The following is a 21222-nucleotide window of genomic DNA, read 5'->3' on the forward strand; positions in this document are numbered from 1 at the left end:
TAATAGAAACTGCCTTGTAATGGTGACTTAGAGATGAAGAGTGCTCAGTACAGGTCCAGCCCACAGAATGCTCGGTAAAAATGAGCTATTGTTCCATTTGTTCAATTTGCACGTATTGAGTCTCTTCCCAGCACGAGGCTCAGCTGGATCCTATCTCCAAGTAACTCCACAGAGCGTCAAAAACAGATTTCCACACCATGTATTTGCCTACAACCTAAATGGAGAGAATAAGGCTTCTAGACCTTGGAGGAGTGGTACTAACAAGGGTTTAGCTTGAACATAGGGACTATTTGACAGAAATATTGCCAACAACCTTCTCTCCTCAATGTTGACATCAACTCTGCTATCATTGCACTACCTGGCAGGAAGAACAGCATCCCACACCGTCTTCAGCTGTGTGCCAGGGACAGCTAGCTGTCTGTGAACAATTCGTGCTCCCCTTTTATGGACAGAGCTGCTGTTGGGAGACAGCTGCCCGGCCAGGGAACACATTTCCAGCCCTCCACCCCCATGTCTAAGAGGGAGCCACACAAGTGAGTTGTAGCTAAGGAATGTGGGAGAGGATTACACTGCTTCTAGGGTCCTCATCAAACCCTCCTGCCTGATTCTCCGCCAGGCTCCCAACAGGCTTATACATGAACGAGAAATAAGCCTCTATCGCGTGAAGCCCTAAGTCTGGGATCTATCTGCTCTAGCACCAAGATCTCCATATTTCCCTTCTAGGAGCAGGTGAGTACCGCTCCCTATGTTTGGGGAAAAATAACAGCAAACCCTGGAAAATTACCTGAAGGCCATGGGAAGATGGAGATTCAGTAAACATGTTGCAGTGAAAAGAACAGGGTGGCTTGGAATAGAGATGTCCTTCAGGAAGCCACGCTACTTTAAACAAAGTTGAACTGAGAGATGAGGCAGTTTAGCCCGCCAGAGAGAACTGGCATATGCCGCTGTTCTCCTCAGCCCCACCCAGCTCCTATTGGAGAAAGTCTGAATTCTGTTCAGAAGGGTACTTAAAACACAGAAATGATGATAATTAACTGCAATTAATTTATTAATTAAAATCTTTGCAATCTTTGTGAAGGCTTTTTGCCTGAGGATCCTTTTTTTGCAAATTCCTTTAGGTTATAATTCCAGTAAATAAACCACTGGAAGGGGAAATTCACTGGAGACTAAAAAATAAGCTATAGGCAACTAAAAGTGGAAATGTCAACTATTCTAAAGCAGTATGTTTTCAATCAATACCCAAGAGGAAGGGGAAAATGATACTGAACTCTATATAATTTACAGTAAAACACAGGCTACTTTAGGGGCGATGTAAGGTAAAGCCCAAAGCAGGACTAATACACAGATTCACTCAGAACTGAGAGGAAATGATGGAATTAGATTTGAATTAAATAGTCTTAAAATCTCTCAAAATGATTCTACTTTTTATGTGTGTGAGATCTAGCACTAGAACCAGAAGGAGCCTGTGGGATTCTTTGGGCACCACATAACGCTTCTCCACCTTTAACTCCAGGCGTGCTGCTCCGCTGCTCAGTGCAAGAGTCGGCTCAACCTTAGCAGTACGCAACGTTGGTTTTAAAAATTAAGATCAAGGGAAAGACCCTTGACACAGGTGCACCTCCTGCCTTTCCACTGAGCCTCTGGCCCCAGTCTGAATTTTGGGCAGAAAAAAATGCATGTGTTAGATAAGCTTCCTTCAGGCACAAATAACAGTGCTGCTGGCCATGAGTCCAATGTTAATGAGCCAACAATATATATTAGATAAGGTGCCTTTAAACAGATACACACATAAATGAGGAGATGAACTGAGGGTTGATGGGAAAGTTGTGCCCAGGGGCTCGCAGGCGGCTAGCCCTGTTTCCCCAGGAGCAGCGGCTCAGTATGTGCTCATTCAATGTTCCTGGGGAACATCACACCGCTTTTGCACACACCTAAGAATTCAAGGAGCATCTATTATATACTAGACATCATGTTAAACCTTCTCACAAACACATTTCTGCATGGTAGGCATACTTAAAACTGAATCAAGCTTGGCAATAGAGTAGAACTTACAAAGTCACTACCTTGAGAACACTGATGTCACATGCGTTTTCTCCGTAAGGCAACCAGCCTTCCTGTGCTTAGGAACTCTACCAGTACTTCAACACTATGCTTGGGGGCGTTTGAAACAGCTAAAGCACCAACAATAGGCACTAACCAGACAGCAAAAAGGACACCATTTATAGTATGAGAATTGAAATAAGAAGGCAGAGTGTCACCTGGTCACCTCGGCCAACCTCATTGAGTTGGGACTCACATTTTCAATAAATAGTAGCCAGGCCAAGGCCACAGACGCTCTCCTGTCAAACAGACAATTCTAGCTAAGTAAACTGAATGGACCTCCTGAGAGTTGGTTTTGGAAATGACCAGAGCCATTTCCTGTGGACTGCTTGCAAAGCCACTGACCTCTCACACCACTTAGTTCCCGAAAGGAACTCAGCCACTGCCTCTGCACTGACCCTCCAGCCAGGCCTGGCTAAAATCCAGACCCCAGACCGGAGCCAGAGGCTCCGTAACGTCAGTGGGAACACAGGAAGTGCGCCTGTGTCAAGGGTCTCTCCCTTGACCCTGATTTTTAAAACTGCTGTTGCATTCTCAATAAACTTAGCAGCACTGCTGAAGTTGAGCCCAGACTTCTATTCTTAAGCTTCACTGCTCTGCACTTAACAACAGAGCAGCATGCCAGGAGGTTAAAAGTGGAGAAACATTTTTTTGGTCCCTAGAGAATCCCAAATTCTAGTTCTGGTTCTAGTTCTGGTTCTTAGACATATGAAAGATAAAAACATTTCCATAGATTTTAGGACTATTTAACCCAGACTTGATTCTATCATTTCCTCTCAATTCTGGGTGACTCTACGTATTATTCCTACACCCTATTTGGGATAGTAATTTATGTTGCACCTAAAGTAGCCTGTGTTTTACTGTAAATTATATTGAATTCACTATAATTTTTTCCCTTTCTTAGTTCAATGAAGAGTAACAGTGTGACAGAAAACAAACTGATTATCTGGGAACTCTTATCTACTTTGAAATGATCCAGGCAGATAAATATCCCAGAATATTAACCCCGTCTGTCAAGATGGAACCATTTCTAACCCTGAACTTAAAACTGACACAGCTTTATAAACCACTTCCTTTAAGGTTCTATTTTCCTATGAAAGCAAGAATTTGAAATTTATTACTAGAACTACTTGTTCTACTGAGGAGAACATGCTTATGTTTTCAAATATATTGAAGAACATCAAGAATTACAAGCAGAATTTAGTCAGTCAATGATAGTTTTTAGAGAATGACATTTTCATCTCTTAAGACAATTATTATTGAACGTGAATATGAATATATGACTTAAGTAGATGGGCATTTCTTCAGGCATTCAGATTCCTGGGATAATTTTAAAGCAATTTTCAAGCTTTTCACCCCAGGACAATTATTGAAAAAAAATGTGAGATGAACCATCTTGCTATTTTTAAAAAATTTTTATTGATTTTTAGAGAGAGAAGAAGGGAGAGAGATAGAGAGATGGAAACATCGATGAAAGAGAAACATCAACCATAGGCTGCCTCCTGCACACCTTCTACTGGGGATCGAGCCCACAACTCGGGCATGTACCCTGACCAGGAATCAAACCTCAAACTCTTGGTTCCTGGGTCGACGCTCAACCACTGAGCCACACCGGCCAGGCCATCCTGTTACTTTTTAATCAACTGTTATATGGATTATTCCACAGAACCATTACATTTTAGAGCTGGGCAGGACTTCAGTGCTTCAATGAGGCAGGATGGGGGAAGGACGTAATTAAAGTGTCAAAACTAAGAAAAAAAAGTGCCCATCAAGTGGTGTGTAGCCATTGGCATGTTAAGACTCTCCACAGTAACTAAAGCAGTGGGCTCTTTGATCTGATGTAAAATATTACCTTTTACCTAAAACAATTAACAATGTCATTGTCACAGTGCAGTGGTCACAGGGCCGTGGAGGAGAGGGGAGGGAGCTGGGAATGGGCGGGATGAAGTGAAAGGAACCAGGCTTGTGAGGGGCAGGCCCTGAGGGCAGGGGCTGGGGTATCAAAACAGTGGCTCCCCAAAGGTGTCCATGTCCTCATCTCCACAACCTGTGAGTCTGTGAAGTGTACGAGGCCAAAGAGACTTTGTGGATGTGGTTAAATCAAGAAGCTGGAGATAGAAAGGTAGCCTAGATTATCTAGGTGGGACCAAGGTGATCACAAGGGTCATTAAAAGAGCCAGAGAAGATGATACAATGACAGAAGGGAGAGGGGGAGGATGTTATTATGCTGGTGACGTGGGTGGAGGAAGCGCCTAGGAATCAAGGACCGCAGGCAGTCTCGGGAGCTGGAAAAGGCAGGGAAACCGATTCTTCCCGAGAAGCTCCAGGAGGAACACAGCCTGCTGACACCTTCCTTTAGCCCAGGAGCCCCATGCTGGACTTCTGACCTCCAGAACTGTAAGAGAATACCTTTGTATTGTCTTATGCCACCAGTTTGGTGGCCATTGATTAGAGCAGCAAGAGGAAACTGATACAGAAGCCAATGGTCTGAATGTCAGTGTCTAAGGGAGTGAGTCAGTAAGATGAGGCAGGATCTGGCTGTTGGTACCTAAGGAATCCAGGCTGGGACAGTCAGAAAACCCACACAGTTGGAAACAGAACTGTAGCTAGTGATTGGGGTAGAGTTATAGCTGAATCTCCAGGAAGAGAGGTCTGGCAAAGGCAAGGTAAGTTTGGGCCAGGACCTTAGCCCAACAGGAATGCCACCAGTGGAAACCCTGGCAGCTTCCCTCCCGCAGGGCCTGGGCAACAGACTGAGCAACCCAAAGGGCGGCTGAGGGACATCCAGGCAGTACGCTTCTCCCTGCCTTCTGCTGTGACCTCTGAGGGAAAGGAGCTCTTTCTGCAGGGGGAGGGGGTGAGCCTAGGGCTGCCAGCCAGAAAACCTGCCTAAAAACCAAAACCCAAGAGGACACAGAACTAAAAGATGGAAACAGACAGGGACTGGCTGAGTCCTGAAGAACACACAGCCATGACAAAACTTCTTCCTTTCTTTTCCAAATAGGAAACATTAGCCCTCTGGCATTCTGAAGAAGGCAGATAAATTTGGGGGGATGGGGACAGGGAGAGTAAAGTCTGGAATACACTAGCTTCATCTTTCGTTCAGTCAGCCCAACACTTTAAAAACTCTTAAATAAATTAAAAGTTAAATATCACATGGTGATGGTATACAAATATAGAGAAATATACAAAAAGGAAAATAAACCACTTATTATCCCACTATCATAAGCTAACTCATGTTGATGCTTTAACTTACACACTTTCAAAATTTGGAGTGTAGATCTATTTCCTAAATAAATTTTTTCTTTTAAAATAATTTTAGATTTCCAGAAAAATTGCAAAGATTTCCAGCAAACTCCCACATATCCCACACCCAGGTTCCCCTATTATTAACATCTTATATTAATATGGTATATCTGTCATAATTAATAAACCAATATTGTTACATTTGTAAGTAAAGCCCGTGCTTCACTGAGATTTCCTTTATTTTTTTAACCGAATATCCTTTTCCCATTCCAGGACTGAGCTTAGGTTAGCATATTACATTTAGTAGTCATGTCTCCTCAGGCTCCTCTTGGCTGTGGCAGCTTCTCTGACACTCCCTGTTTGAGATGACCTTGACAGCTTTGAGGACAGGTCAGTTATTTTATAGAAAGTCCCTCAATTGTGATTTGTCTGATCTTTTTCTCTTGATTAGACTGTGGTTATGGGCTTTAGGAAGGAAGACCACAGAGGTAAAGTTTATTATTATTAGTAGTAGTAATAGTAGTAGTAGTAATATCACATAATATTAGCATGGCTTGTCACTTTTGATGTTGACATTGATCATCTGACTGAGGCAGTATCTGTTGGCTTTCCCCACTATAAAGCTTCTTTTTTTCTCTCCATACTACTCTTCAGAAGAAAGTCAACTGTGCAGCCCATACATTTAAGACTCCCCAATAGCTTGCACACATTCCATTTTGTCACTGAATGAAATTACATTGTATGGATGTACCACAGTCTGTTTACCCATTTGCTCATTGAAGAACATCTTGTTGCTTGAGTTTCTGGCAATTATGAATTAAGCTGCTATAAACATTCACTCACAGGTTTCTGTGCAGAGATAATGTTTTCAATTCCATTTGGTAAAGACTTAAGGAACATGATTGCTGGATCATGCAGTAAGACTATGTTTAGTTTATAAGAAACCACCAAACTGTCTTCCAAAATGTACTATTTTACATTCCTATCAGCAATGAATGAGAGTTCTTGTTACTCCACATCCTTGCCAGCAGTTGTTAGTTTTTTGGATTTCAGGCTTCTAATAGGTGTTGTTTTAAGGGAGATCTATTTTGTATATTGTAAAAATACATCCTATGGCTTAAAAATGCGAACAGTATAGAAGGGAACAAAATGTAGAAAGTCAGTTTTCCTTCATCCCCCATTCTACTTCCTGTAACTAACCAAAGATGTTTCTTATGCATCTGTTCTATAATTTTGCTGTGTCCATTCTCAAAATGATTATGAAATTTAAAACATACATAATATGTCCTCTTTCTTCTAAAAAGGGATACTTGTGTGTGTATGAATAATAAATGGATATTTAAATAAATATTACATACGAATAATAAGCTTGGATGATTTTCCATATCAGCACATATCAATATCTGTAGTGAAGTATTGTATTAATGCACTATAATTTATGTAACCAGTCTCTCCTATTAATAGTTTGTTTCTGCTTTTGTGTGTTTTTTTCTATCACAAATAAAGAGTCAATAAGCCTATTTGTTGGATAAATGTCTATACTTAGAGATACTGGGTCAAAGAGTATTTGCATTTAAAATGCTGAGAGATATAGTCAGATTATCCTCCAAAATGATTATACAATTGTTCAATCCCTCTAGTACAACGGTTCTCAACCTGTGGGTCGTGACCCCTTTGGCGGTCGAACGACCCTTTCACAGGGGTCGCCTAAGACCATCCTGCATATCAGATATTTACATTACGATTCATAACAGTAGCAACATTACAGTTATGAAGTAGCAACGAAAATAATTTTATGGATGGGTCACAACATGAGGAACTGTATTTAAAGGGCCAGAAGGTTGAGAACCACTGCTCTAGTAGCTCAAAGAATAGGATATAAATGTTGGTTTGGTTATAGAAGGCCTCCTCCTCCTCCTCTTCTTCATTTTATTCACAGAGTAGATTCCTACATGTATTTCATATGAAAATATAGAAAAAATTGAGCCCTATGCCAGATATTTAACATCTTTTATCCAAAGTCTTTGCATCTCTGTATACAAGTGCTCATTCCTATTTGTTCACCTTCACTGCTTTGAATACTATGCTATTTCATGTGTCAGCCTAATTTCTGGAAGGCCCTACATACCTTGGCCCTTATTCTGTTTCAAGTATCATTTGAAAGACAATCTTCAAAAATTTGGGAAAGGAAGCAAAACTTTACAGACACCCTATTTGTTATTCCAGAGCTCAGTGGTTCAGCCATACATGTCTGATCACTTGCATCAGGAAACAGTGGTGTTTTCCTAGCTCCCATCAAGTCTGCAGTTATGTGACCTATGTGGTCACTGCAAAGCTTGCGTGCAGCCAACAGGGCCACATGGAGACCAAAGGGAACCAGCCAGGCCCAGTGCACAGGACCCGCACTCGGATGACAGGATGATGCCACTGTCAAGGCCAGATCATAAAACAAGATGAATATCTGTCGGCACCCATGATCTCTGCACACTACACACTCCGTACGTTAATGTCCTGTTTACTTTGTATAAGCCTGCAATGAAACTGTGAACCCCAAATCAGAATGAATCATAAAAATAAACTGACCACATGTAAGCCTTATTTTGTTTTCTATTTAATAATAAACTGAATATAAAGATGTTTTAAGTTGTAAAAAGTAGGTTCAGTTCAAACCAATTCCTAATAGCTACGCTCTTGTGAGAAAACCACTGCCTACATGCTTTTAGCAAAGTTTTCTGTTCAAATGCATTTTAAACTTTGGATGAGGGTGACAGAGACGCAAAACCACTTTATGAAGCAGGCTGTCAAACTGCCAAAAGAAGAAACATGTTATGAAAGAGTATACTTTGTTTAATGAGATACCCAACCAATTAATAGAGATGTAAACCAATAAAGCTTCATTAAAAAGGCGAGGGGTGGGTAGAAGGAGACAATTCAGTAAGTTATTAAAGCTGATTTCTGGGGGAAACCTCCTAAGTGAAAAAATATAGCTACCCTATAGCATGGTCATAATCTCTCTTCCTTCAGTTTAATCCAAGTGGTGTGCAGCAGGAAGGCAATGGTGTGGAAAGCCAATCTCCCTCTGCTAAAGCGTCTTAGGGGCTGCTGGGAAGGGAACTTCATGCTTCCTTTCTCAGAAGCATAAACAGCCTTCTAAAAAAAATCTGAGACTATAACTCATACAGAGACATCTGAGGACAAGCTAAAGTGTTTCAGGAATTAAGAGGAATTCTGGGCCGTTGAAGGGTGTACACCGCCTCGCTGACTTGTGGATCTAAAGGATGCAGGCTGAGTTTTCTACCCAAACATGGCAGGGGAAAACTTCCAATATTAAAGTGAAAGTGTACTATTAAGGCAGCAAACTCTACTGAGCTGTTTGTAATTCTTTAAATCTTTCTCTTCATTATTCGTCTTCTTTGAGAAGCTAAACAGAGGTTAGTAATTGGTGATTGGTTTCTATTTATTCTTATTTAAGTAAACAGTTTTGTTAAAGATGAAAGCAGACTTGTGTTGCCTCTATGATTCAGACATTTATATCAAATAGAGTTCTGTCAATCAACTCACACAGGTGTAACCACAAGCCACTCTCACCTGGAGGCAGGAGAACGTCATGTCTGAAAGGAATGAAACAGCCGCTGAAGGGCTACTCTGGGAAATGAGAGGACACATTCACACTGGTATTTCCTAACCATACAAAACAAAATTAGATCGTGAAAATAGACTTTCTGAGCAGAGCCTGAATTTAAATGATATTTCGTGCGCCTTAATTTCCTGCTGTTTCTTATCATGTCCATAAGCAGGGGTTATTTGTTTTTAACTAATTTTAACAGTTCGTTCAGAGACCTGCATATCTAGGTCATTAACCAATTGTATTTATGGCCATGCTCAAAGTCTGTCAATCACACAAATGGAAACAAACTGTCCCCGGGCTTACAAGCCGAGATGTTCCTGAGATGTTGTGAGGGAAGAACATGGGGATAATTGGTAGAGAAGCACAGTTTGTTACTGCCACATAGTTCTTCAACAGGAAAGCCCAGCTTTCCTGCCACTGCAGCCCTGAGGAGCTGTTAACATCAATGTTCCCCTCTTTTTATTTATCCCAGAATTGAGAGAAGTGGTCTGTATTTCAGTCAAGGGATCTCTTGCTTACACTGGCAAGTGTTGCTTCCTGCTCTAGCTGATGCCTCTGCTTCTTCTTTGTACAGTCCTATGCCTTTGGTTTAGTTCATGACTTTATCATGAGAAATTTTGCTATGATTTAGCCACCATTCATGATTCTCCTTCAACCATTTCACATTACAACAAAATTAGAGGAAGCTCATAAATTCACAAAGACTCCACAATCATATACTAAAGTCATAATGAACATTAAACATCTCTAATCTACTCCAAATGCAAAACCCAATAGGAAGAGATAAAAACTCCTGGCCCACAATTTTGAGGCACAACACAGGAGATATTGTGTGAAAAGGCTCTTTATCAAAACATACCATGTGATATTCTTTTCTGAGCATAGGATCAATAAATCAAAGAGAACAGTTGATCTTGAGTCAACATAAATTGCTCAGTGAGATCATTAAAGGCTCAGTACGAAGGCTGATATTAAAATTGAATCTGTGCTGAAAATGCACCACATCAGACCTTTTCCCATTTAGAACCTGATGTTACCTATCAGTGTAACTGCCTCCCTTTCTCAATCACATATTCACAGACAAAGACTCAGGCTCTGATTGTGGCAGAAAATACAATTGTTTGTTATGCTAACAATTGCTGCTCACTGCTGTGATAATTTGCTTGGTGGGAGCAAAATAATTACCATTCGAGACTGGCAGTGAAAGATCCAGTCTGATGAAGAAACCCAAGGTTCTTAAAGATCTGGTGAGTATTACAAGTCCATGAGGCTGGGAATAGGTACAAACAGAGCCTCTTAAACCTTTTATAATATGCTTTAAAAAGAGGAAATTCTAATAGTACAAAGAGATATATAGCAAAAAAATAAGTTTTCTTCCTACTCTAAATACCCAATCTTTTCTCCAAGAATCAACCCCTAGCAGTTTTCTAAATATTCTTCCAGGTGCTTCCTGCATAGAAAAGCATATATGCACCTACATAACTTGTTTAAAAACAGAAATAATAATACACACTACACAATATTATGCACAATGCTTATTCATTCACAACATGTCTTCCCAACCATCCCATATCGGCACATACAAAGCAGCTTCAGTCAGGGGATATTTCCATGTATGTAGATGGAATATTGATGGAATTTTCAATGTATAAACTATGTTAACTTCTAAACAGCAACTGGGCATCTAGAACCTTAGAAACCTACTTGTTCTGGAACTACTGCTGTTGCAACTTGCAGTTGCCACTCCCTGGGTGTCACTGTTGCCACTGTTACTCTAATCCACTAAAGCAAGTTTCTTTCTTGGCACAGTGACTGCATCAGCTCCCTGGGCCATCGCAGACACAGATGGAACAAAATAAGATGCATTTGAAGGGCAGAAGCAGGCAAGGCAGAGTCCCACCAGCCCTCATACACCACCTCCTACAAAGCTCTCCTGAAGAGTCTAAAATTCCTGTTCTTAGCCACTCCTCAGTCTTCAGGGTGAGAGTCCATCCATCTCTGCACATTCTCCAGTCCTAACTATTTCATGACTTTGTTTCCGACATTCAAAAATGTCATTCCCTCTCTTTCTATCAAGCCCAGGATGGTTGAGAACAGGGAGAAGGTGGAGAAAGTGAGTCACTGCTGAGACCTGCAGTGACCTCTCTCAACAGAAATGTGCATAATTCAGTGGCTGGAGAACTATTCCTGGGAACAGACGATCAACAACCCAGGCTTTTGTGAGGGGCCTGGGTCAGCTCACTATCAGTTAAGCAAGTGGCATGTCTTGGGAAGGCAGACATTTGAGCAAAGTTAATACTGTAGTTATTGCTGAATTCAGGTGGCTCCTCCAAATGTGAGAGGGACAACCCCTCAGCACTGAGTCTTTGTAAAAGATGCTAAAACTCAGGCGTGCCTGGGGTTTTTACATAGTTCTAACACATCCCTACACTAAAGGGCAGAGTCCTAGGACAGTGGAGTTAGTCCTAGGACAGTGGAGTGTTTTAATATAAAATGTGGATGACAAGGCTTAACTCTTTAGGAGCCCTTGGAAGCCATCATTCAGTTACAGACCTGGCTGGAATCTCAGGAGGCAGCGGCTTCACTCCCGTTTCTATCTGGATATTATAAATTAACCACCCTAGATAAATGTTTGCTCCATTTATGTAGGAAAGGGTAACTTATTCAGGGTTAACTATATTTTCAGAGATTGGAGAGCCTGACATCAAAAAGAGATAATAAAGAACTAAAAAGGACAATGACTGGAAAAAGTTTCTCCCAACTCCCAACTTCTTCTCAATATATACTTAGTTTTTCCTTTTCATTCTAAGGATCACCAACAGGGATATATATATATATATATATATATATATATATATATATATATATAATATATTTACACAAGCTGACAGATCACATTGTTTTTAGACACTGTGGCTACAGAAACTTATTAAATATATACTGTGATTTTTAAAATAAGCAGTCATTTAAAATTATTTTAGAAAAATCCCATTATTTGCATGATTTTTAGCATTTAGACACATGAATCAATAATCTCCTATTATACTCAGGAAAGTCTTTTAAAAATTCAGCTACTTCCTTTGAGGACCTTTTCCAAGGGTTTGCTACCTAAAATAGCTAATCTTTTCTTCCAAAGAACTTGCATATGCCCGAGTTGTGGCCTTGATCCCCAGTGTGGGGTGTGCAGGAGGCAGCCAATCAATGATTCTCTCTCATCATTGTTGTTTCTATCTCTTCTCTCCCTCTCCCTTCCTCTCTGAAATCAATAAAAATATATTTTTAAAAAGGTATCCTTATATAATAAGAGAGGAATATGCTAATTAGCTGTTACACCCTGAGGCATAATGACCAAGCACTTCACGACCAGATCACAGATCAGCAGAAGGGTGGGCCAGCGAGGTACAAGTGAGCTGCGGAGAGCTACAGGAGGGGGCAGGGAAGCAAGCTATGGGGGGGGGGGGGTGGTGGGGGAGTGAGAGGGGACGGGGGGAAATACAGGAGGGTGGGGCTGCAGGTGGAGAGCTACAGGAGGGCAGCAGTGACCTACTGGCGCACGGATTCGTTCGCAGGGCTACTAGTCCTATATAATAAAAGGCTAATATGCAAATTGACTGAACGGTGGAATGACCAGTCGCGGATGATGCAGACTGACCACCAGGGGGCAGATGTTCAATGCAGGAGCTGCCCCCTGGTGGTCAGTGCACTCCCACAGGGGGAGCGCCACTCAGCCAGAAGCCGGGCTCACGGCAGGCAAGCGCAGTGGTGGTGGTGGAAGCCTCTCCTGCCTCCACAAGCAAGCTATAGAATGAAAGCAAATATTCATATTACATATATCCACAAAGAACAATATATAAAGAACACTTCCAACACATAATATGATGGTGAACAACCCAATAAAAACTGAGTAAGGGATTTGAATGGAAGATATAGTAGTGGCCCATGAGGACATAAAAAGATGATTGACATCATGAATCATCAGGGAAATGCAAATTCAAACCAGTATGAGATACCATTGCACTCCCATTAAAATGGCTACAATTGAAAAAAAACTGGAAATGTCAAGTGTTGGAAAGAATGTAAAGAATTGGAACTCACACTGCAGGTGAAAATGTAAAATGGTAAAACCACTCTGGACAACTGTCTGGCAGTTTATTAGAAAGTTCAAAATAAACCTCCTCTGTAGCCCACTCATTCTACTACTAGGTCTTCACCCAAACATACACCCACAGCAAGGCTTGGACATGAATGTTCATAGCAACTTTATTCATAATATCGCCCAAGTTGGACACAATCCAAACGTCTACCAACAGGTAAGTGAATAAAATGAGAACTTTCCAGAACAAGGGAATCCTGCTCAGTAATAAGAAGGAAGAAACGACTGATCCACATTACTACATGGATGAATGCCAATAACCATGATGAGTAACATAAACCAGACACAAACATGTACCTGCTATATAATCCCATGTATACACTATTTTAGAAAATGCAAAAGACTCTCTACTGAGTGAAAGTGGACCACTGGTTGGCTGGGATCAGAGGCGAGGGAGGGACAACTTGAAATGACCACAAGGAATCTCTGGGAAATTTCCTGTTCTTGATCATGGTGGTGGCTTCCTGGGCATGATTCTCTCACATTCATCACTGAATTGTTCAGTTAAATGGGTGCAGTTAATTGTATGCAAATTATAAGTCAATAAAGCTGGTTTTTAATAAAGTAATGAGAACCAATGAAAAAGAATTCATACCAGTTAAGTAGGTAATTAGCATATCCAGTGTTTATGTGAATAGTGCGTTTAAAATGTTTAACAGCGCACGTAGTTTTTTCCTTAGGTACTTCAAACACTGCCCCTAGATACGGATTTTGTGATTAATTTGCCTGACAAACCTCAGCCAGTGCCCCCGAGAGTTCGTTCCAGCCCCACTCCTCTCTGCATGAGAACAAACTCTGAATGAGTGCGGTCTATATTAAGGATAATTGTAAAAAAGCTTGATAGAAAAGCTCGGTGAGGGATGGACAGCTGTGCTGACAGTGTGACATTCAAACTTTGTTCTAAGGTTCATTCTGTTCCAAACTCTCATATGCTCTCAAGCCAACCGATCTTCACATAAACTTCTGCTGGTAAGGATACAGATGGTCCACAACCTACAATAGTTCAACTTACAACTTTATCTGCAGAGACATACTGATGAAATGATATGGATTTCTCTCATTCAATACTCACCACAGCCCACTAATGTAAATATGACTGTTATCCCCATTTTTTCCACTTAAGGAAACTGATATTCAGAGAAGTACAGTTATTTGCCCAAATTCACCTACTTAGTAAGAGGCAGGACTGAGATTTATATATTTGGAGTACTTTTTAACTGGGTTAAGTGAAAGTTCCAACAGAGAACTAAAGTATTAAATCTTTATTTCTGCTTCACTAATAAAAAAAGCACATATTTAAATACACTACTGACATTTTGTGGGGCTTTTTCTTGTCACTAGAATGTCATATTCTTCCTACTGGGCAGTCAATATTTGGTGGGAAATTGATTCATCTGCTTCTTTAAGAGCAGACTCTGCAAAACAAAGTCACATGAGCTTCTAGGGAATGTCCCCAGATTGGGGAGCTACCAGCTTCTAGGAAGAACCAGAAATGTGGCAAACGGTAAAACCAACAGGAAAGCAAAGGACTAGGAAAGACTGCACTTAGGCAGCTGGGAGTTGGCATGAAACCCGCAGTCAAAACCGCAACACTGCCAGGCTCGTGGCTGACAATCATTCACAAATCTGTAAAACTGCTGGTCACCACCACCATCTCTAGTTAAGGTGTTGTTTAAACATTCATAAGGAAAAAATGAGAATAGATAAAAATAAATTGTTAGGTAGACTAACCCTCAAGTCTCCTAAATAGCTTTGGTAATTGAAAGTCTGAAAATCATAAATATAATAAGTACATATTCTGACCTTCAACAAAAGTCCTTTTCAGTCACTCAGCTCGATAATACTGGTATGGCGTTTCAGAATTTACTTTCTGGGGTCATGGTTAAAGTATGACACTCTTACACAGTTCCCATCACTTAATTCTAATAAATCTAGTCCTGGACTACTCCCAGGAATTATATCACTTAGAGTGAAGCCTTTGTGTGAGGGGGAGGCTAATTGCACCTTATATTTAAAAAAAAATACATGTCTGAGTAGAGTTGCTACCTGATATTTAGCTTTCTCCTTTCCTCCCTCGTCTGGAAATCTCTGGTGTCACTAGAATGCAGAAAGACTACCCTGGGGGAATGGTGGCAAGGTCCAACTCCAGTTATACTTTCTTATTCTGGCGTGAACTCCCGTTCAGTCACATGTGTGCTTATTTGGCAGCAGAGGAGCAGAGGGAAGGGACATAGCACACAGCTGCCATCTGCGGCTCCCTCTCCCGGCTGCCCTAGCAATGAGGACAAGGGTGGGAGTTCCTCTTAGAGACAAGAGCAGAGTGTATGTCACAATGGGCCCACAGAAGTGTTTTTCAGGAAGCAGCATTTGGACCTTGCACATTAAAAAGCAAAGCAGTCATTGTAGGCGCACTCTGCAATGACAGCATCAAGTCACATTGTGGAAACTTCCGATTATCAGTGCAGTCCAGGAGTCACAGCTGAGATCAAGTGAGGCTGCAGCCTCCTGTGCTCGGCCAACTGTCTCCAGTTGAGTACAGACATCTCCAGTGTCCCACAGCCCGAATCACTCCCTACTGTCGTACCTGGCCCACTACATCAGGTAATTTTACCAGCTGGTCCCTTAAGCATTTGAATTTGCAACCCCTGGTCCACACTCATCAATTTAAAAAGGTACTTACAGTTGCATGACCAAGTACAAGTGATTTGGGCTTTCATAAATGTCTTCCAGGGCAACAATATTTTCATGCTTAATCCTGAAAGAACAATGAAACACACACAGAGAATAATAAGTATGAGACATGAAAACTTTTAAAAACAGATGTCATTATAGCATAAAGTTCTAAACGTTAACAAGAAGAACAGGGTCAAAATGGAGTCACTTGTGCTAAGCCCCACATCAGAAAACCAAGACTTAAAACCTAATCTAATTGCAGTTATACCCACAGGTATGAAATATTAACTGGCCAGTCTGGAATTTTCTGTTTGACACAAGAGTGAATCTGCTACATAGCCCCCTCTGTCCTCCATAAATAGATTAACTAAGTCTGACACAACCCATTATTTTTCCCTTCTGCCTATAAAATCCTTCCATTTTATACACCTCCTCAGAGCTCCTTTCTGCTTGATAATGAGATGCTGCCCAATTTATGGCCTGCTCAATAAAGCTAATTAGATCTTTAAAATTTATTCAGTTGAATTTCTGTTATTTAATAGAATGCAAACTCCTTAACATTTAAGACCCCTCACAATCTTGTCCCTAACTTGTTCCCAGGCCTATCTCCCCCCTACTTTCTGCTCCCCTTCATTCATTCATGAAGCTCTAGACCTCTCCAATGTAGCAATACTAGATTAACTACTATTGTTTCACATGTATCCCAGCCTCCTTGCATTTATTCATATTAATCTCAAAAATGGGTCAAACATGTCAAAATCCCATTAACTTGCAGGACGAATTTAATTCTCCCTCTTCTGTAGTTTTCCAATGGTGTCAGAGACTGGCCTAAACAGTTTATTGCATGCAAAGCCATCCACACATACATAGTGAGATGTTCCAGATGTTTCATTGTAAAGTTCATGACTCCAGTGTAGGCAAAGGAAAACCAGACTGACCCCTCATTGTGACCAACACTACCAATGTCAATTCAGTACCTCAAGGAAACTAGACAGATGCTGCTGAAAGTGTGGCTTCCAAATAGGCAGCAGTAGCATCTCCTGGGAGCTTGTTGGAAAGCAAATTCTCAAGCTCTCCCTGTCAGACAGAATCAGAGTCTGTAAGGGCAGGGCCAGGAATCGCTTTAATAAAATTCTCAGATGGAACAAAGATGGCGGTATAGGTAAATGCCGGGTACTCACAACCACATCAAAATTACAACTAAAACACAGAATAACCATCATTCAGAACCACCTGAAAGCTGGCTGATGGAAGTCCTACAACTAGAGAAGTAAAGAAGAAAGTACATCCAGACCAGTAGGAGGGGTAGAGGCACAGAACTAACTAGTCTGACACCCATGTGTGGCTTGCTTTAATTGGGAGGGCTCTCTCCACTACAGAGACCTCCCGTGAAAGGGAGTCCCAGCCCCACACCAGACCTCCAGCCAAGGGTTTCGGAGCTGGGAAGAGAAGCCACCATAACTTGGAGCTGTAAAAGCCAGTGGGATGGTAGTTGAGTGACACAGAGGCTGCTGAAGACCCAGACAGTCCCTCTTAAAGGGCTGGCATATGAACTTACACAGTCCTGCTCCCTCTGAGCTCTAGCGCTGGTCAGCAGTACTGGGGGAACCAGGGACATATGGGGCAGGAAGCTGGAGGCAGCTTTCTCCCAGATGGAGGTGCTCACAGGGGTCATTATCCCTGTCACATCTACATTTCTATCAACATGGCTCACACTGTTCACTCAACCCTGGTGATTCCCTGAGACCCTGCCCCATCCAACTTGCAGCCCCACCCAACCTGTTTGCAACAGCTTTCCCATATGAATGGCCTGTCCTGGATCAGGCTCCAGACTTTCCTAGAATCTTTCAAACAAGTAGCAGCTGGCATCAGCATGCCCCATAACTATCAATAAGAGGCCCAAGACCTGGCACTTGCAACAGCCTGCCTTGCTTCACAGCTTGGATTCACCTGGGTGTTTTTAAGCCCAACACAAGTAGCAGCCATCTGCAGGTCACTCTGTAGCTTGTGCAGGGTAGCCCCAGGCAGTGGCTGACTTTGCACCTCCCAGGAGGCCCCAGAGCCAGTGCAGACCAGACCAGATTATAACTCTACACATTCACAAGTGACACGCTCAAGAGGCAGACTCAGTGAGCATAAAGCCCCACTAAAGCAATTCCTGCTCCATATGGGTGTCCTCTACACAGCAGCTCTTCCACTGTAGTCACAGTGGGTCCTCACAGCCAATTGGCCTGGAGGTCAACTGCTTCTAGTGACACCAAAAGCAATTACAGCTCAATTACAACAAGACTGTGCACACAACCAACACAGGGGCACACCTATAGTGTCCAGCTCCAGTGACTTGGGGGCTGAGCCACTAGGCCCTACAGGACACCTACTACACAAGGCCACTCTACCAATTCCAGAAGACATAACAGCTCTACCTAATACACAGAAACAAACACAGGAAAGCAGCCAAAATGTGGAGACAAAGAAACACGTCACAAATAAAAGAACAGAAGAAACCTCCAGAAAGAGAAATAAATGAAATGTAAGCAAGCAAAATAATGGGTACAGAGTTCAAAACAATGGTTAAAAGATTGCTCAATGATCTTAATGAGTGCTTCAAGCAAATTAATGAGACCTTCAAGGGAATTAATGAGAGCTTCAAGGGACTTGGTGAGACTTTCAAGGATTTTAATGAGAATGTCAAAGACATGAAAAAGGACCAGTCAGAAATTAAGAATAATTTACAGGGATTCAAAAATAGAGTAGAGGATTCTGAGAATCAAATCAACAATTTGGAATATGAGGAAGCAAAAAACACCCAATCAGAAGAACAAAAAGAAAAAAGAATCCAAAATTATGAACATAATGTGAGGAGCCTCTGAGACAACTTCAAGTATACCAACATCCGAATTATAGAGGTGCCAGAAGAAGAGAGAGAGCAAGATATTGAAAACCTATTTGAAGAATAATGACAGAAAACTTCCCCTACCTGGTGAGAGAAATAGACTTATAAGTGCAGGAAGCAAAGAAAGTCCCAAACAAGAGAAACCCAAGGAGTCCCACACCAAGACACATCATAAGTAAAAAGCCAAGGATTAAAGACAAAGAGAGAATCTTAAAGGCAGCAAAAGAAAAGCAGTTAGTTACCTACAAGGGAGCACCTATACAATTATCAACTGATTTCTCAACAGAAACTTTGCAGGCCAGAAGGGAGTGGCAAGATATATTCAAAGGGATGAATAGCAAGGACAAACAACCAAGATTACTCTACCCAGCAAAGCTATCATTTAGAATTGAAGGTCAGATAAAGAGCTTCACAGACAAAAAAAAAGTTAAAGGAGTTCATTACCACCAAACCAGTATTACATGAAATGTTGACGGGTATTCTTTAGGAAGAAAAAATATATATATAATATATGAACAATAAAATAGCATTAAATACATATCTATCAACAATTGAATCTAAAAATCAAAATAAACAAATAAGGTATCTAATGAACAAAATAAATGGATGAATAAAATAGAACCAAAGGCAGGCAAACATGGAACAGACTGATGAATATCAGAGGAAAGCGGGGAGAGGGGGCAGGAAGAGATTAATCAAAGATCTTATATGCATATATGCATTACCTGTGGACACAGACACTAGGGTGGTGAAGGCCTGGGGTGGGGAAGGAACCAGGTGGAGGAGGCAAATGGGGGGAAAAAGTGGTCATCTGTAATACTCTCATCATTAAATTTTTTTTAAAAGAATCAACCAATGAATGGATCAATAAGTAGAACAACAAGTTGACATTTCTCTCACTAAAAATCAATAAATAAAATTTTTTAAAAGTGGAAAAAAAAAACCACCTCAGAAGATCTGTATATACCAAGTTGAGCTAGAGAAATTCTGTATTAGGCTAGTGCTTCTCAAAGGAAGTGTGCACAGGAAGAACCCGAGGTTCTGGATGCACACCCTGACTGAGCAGGTCAGAAGCAGGGTGGAGGGGATGGCTGAGAATCTGCATTTCTAACATGCTCCCTGGAGAGGCCCATGCTGCTGGTCTGACAACAAGCTTCTAACTACACATCAAGGGAGAAAAAAACAGCTTGATGCTTGCTCCCGGAACTCCCCACTAAGAGCAGCTTCTGCTAGAAATTTCAGGTCTGATAGTTATTTAAAGCATTTGAGAAAAGAATCATTTCATTACTCTATGAGCTAATTAGCTCTTACCACAAGCTTTTCACTGAAATTATTGCTGAACCACCTAAAAGCCAGCATTTAATGAACAGATTCTTATGAACCCTTATAAGCAGGGACTATATCTTACTCATTTTGTTTTTCCCTTGTACCTCCATTGATCTCCTAAATAAATGTTTCCTGGATGAATAGGATTTAAAAGTTGTTGCTATTAAACAGCAAAATCATTAGTTAGTTAGGGAAAACAGGCAATTTTCCTAAGTGTGAGATGCTTACAAAAAGAAGTTTACAAGGTGGAACAAATCAGATTATCTTGCCTTTGAGCAGCTGAAAGAAGGAAACAAAATAGTTAATTGTGCCCAGCTGGTGTGGCTCAGGAGTTGAGCATCAATCCAGGAACCAAGAGGTCACTGGTTTTATTCCTGGTCAGGACACATGCCCACGTTGTGGGCTTGATCCCCAGTGGGGAGCATGCAGGAGGCAGCAGGTCGATGATGTTTCTCTCTCATCAATGTTTCTTTCTCTATCTATCCCTCTCCCCTCCCCTCTCTCTAAAAATCTAAGCAAAATAAGCCAGGCAGAGAAAGACAAGTATCACATGATCTCACTCATATGTGGAATCTAATGAATAAAATAAATTGATGAACAAAATAGATCCAGAGACATAGAAGCATGGAACAGACTGTCGAATCTCAGAGGGAAGGTGGGAGTGGGTAGGAAGAGATCAACTGAAGAACTTGTATGCATATATGCATAACCCACGGCCACAGACAATAGGGTGGTGAAGGCCTGTCGTGGAGTGGGAGGGGGGGTGCTAAAAGAAGTCAATGGAAAAAAAAGGGAACATATGTAATACTTTCAACAATGAAAAATTTTTAAAAATCAATAAAAACACATTAAAAATAAATATAAAAATAGTTAACTGAGAGTGGTGATGCTTTGATTATTCAAGCTTTCATCTGTCAATGCAGTTGTTTTTACGAGCTGAGATGATGGATTATACTAAACTAGAGGCCCTGTGCATAAATTCATGTGCAGTGGGGGGGGGGAGGGGGAGGAGAGGGGCCACCGGAGGTTGGCTGTGGGAGTTGGCACTGACCACCAGGGGGCAGCTCCTGCATTGAGCATCTGCCCCCTGGTGGTCAGTGTGCATCATAGCGACTGGTCATTCCAGTCGTTCTGGTCGTTTGGTTGTAACGGTCACTTAGGTTTTTATATATAGATTCACTTTTCATCTGATTCAAATACATA

The 21222-nt window shown here is 41.4% G+C and overlaps 1 protein-coding gene across 2 annotated transcripts in view; it reads right to left on the reverse strand.

Annotated features, from left to right (window-relative positions):
- CAMK1D (calcium/calmodulin dependent protein kinase ID) overlaps positions 1-21222 on the reverse strand; it is a 400268-nt gene that overhangs the window by 117353 nt on the left and 261693 nt on the right. For both annotated transcript variants that reach the window (XM_070428392.1, XM_070428401.1), the window contains exon 3: positions 15808-15882. In XM_070428392.1, coding sequence (XP_070284493.1) covers positions 15808-15882 — 75 coding nt within the window. The remainder of the gene's footprint in view (positions 1-15807; positions 15883-21222) is intronic.

Source organism: Myotis yumanensis, unplaced genomic scaffold, assembly GCF_028538775.1.
Source record: "Myotis yumanensis isolate MYYU_CA2020_CCGP unplaced genomic scaffold, mMyoYum1.0.hap1 SCAF_1, whole genome shotgun sequence".
NCBI classification, from domain to species: domain Eukaryota; kingdom Metazoa; phylum Chordata; class Mammalia; order Chiroptera; family Vespertilionidae; genus Myotis; species Myotis yumanensis.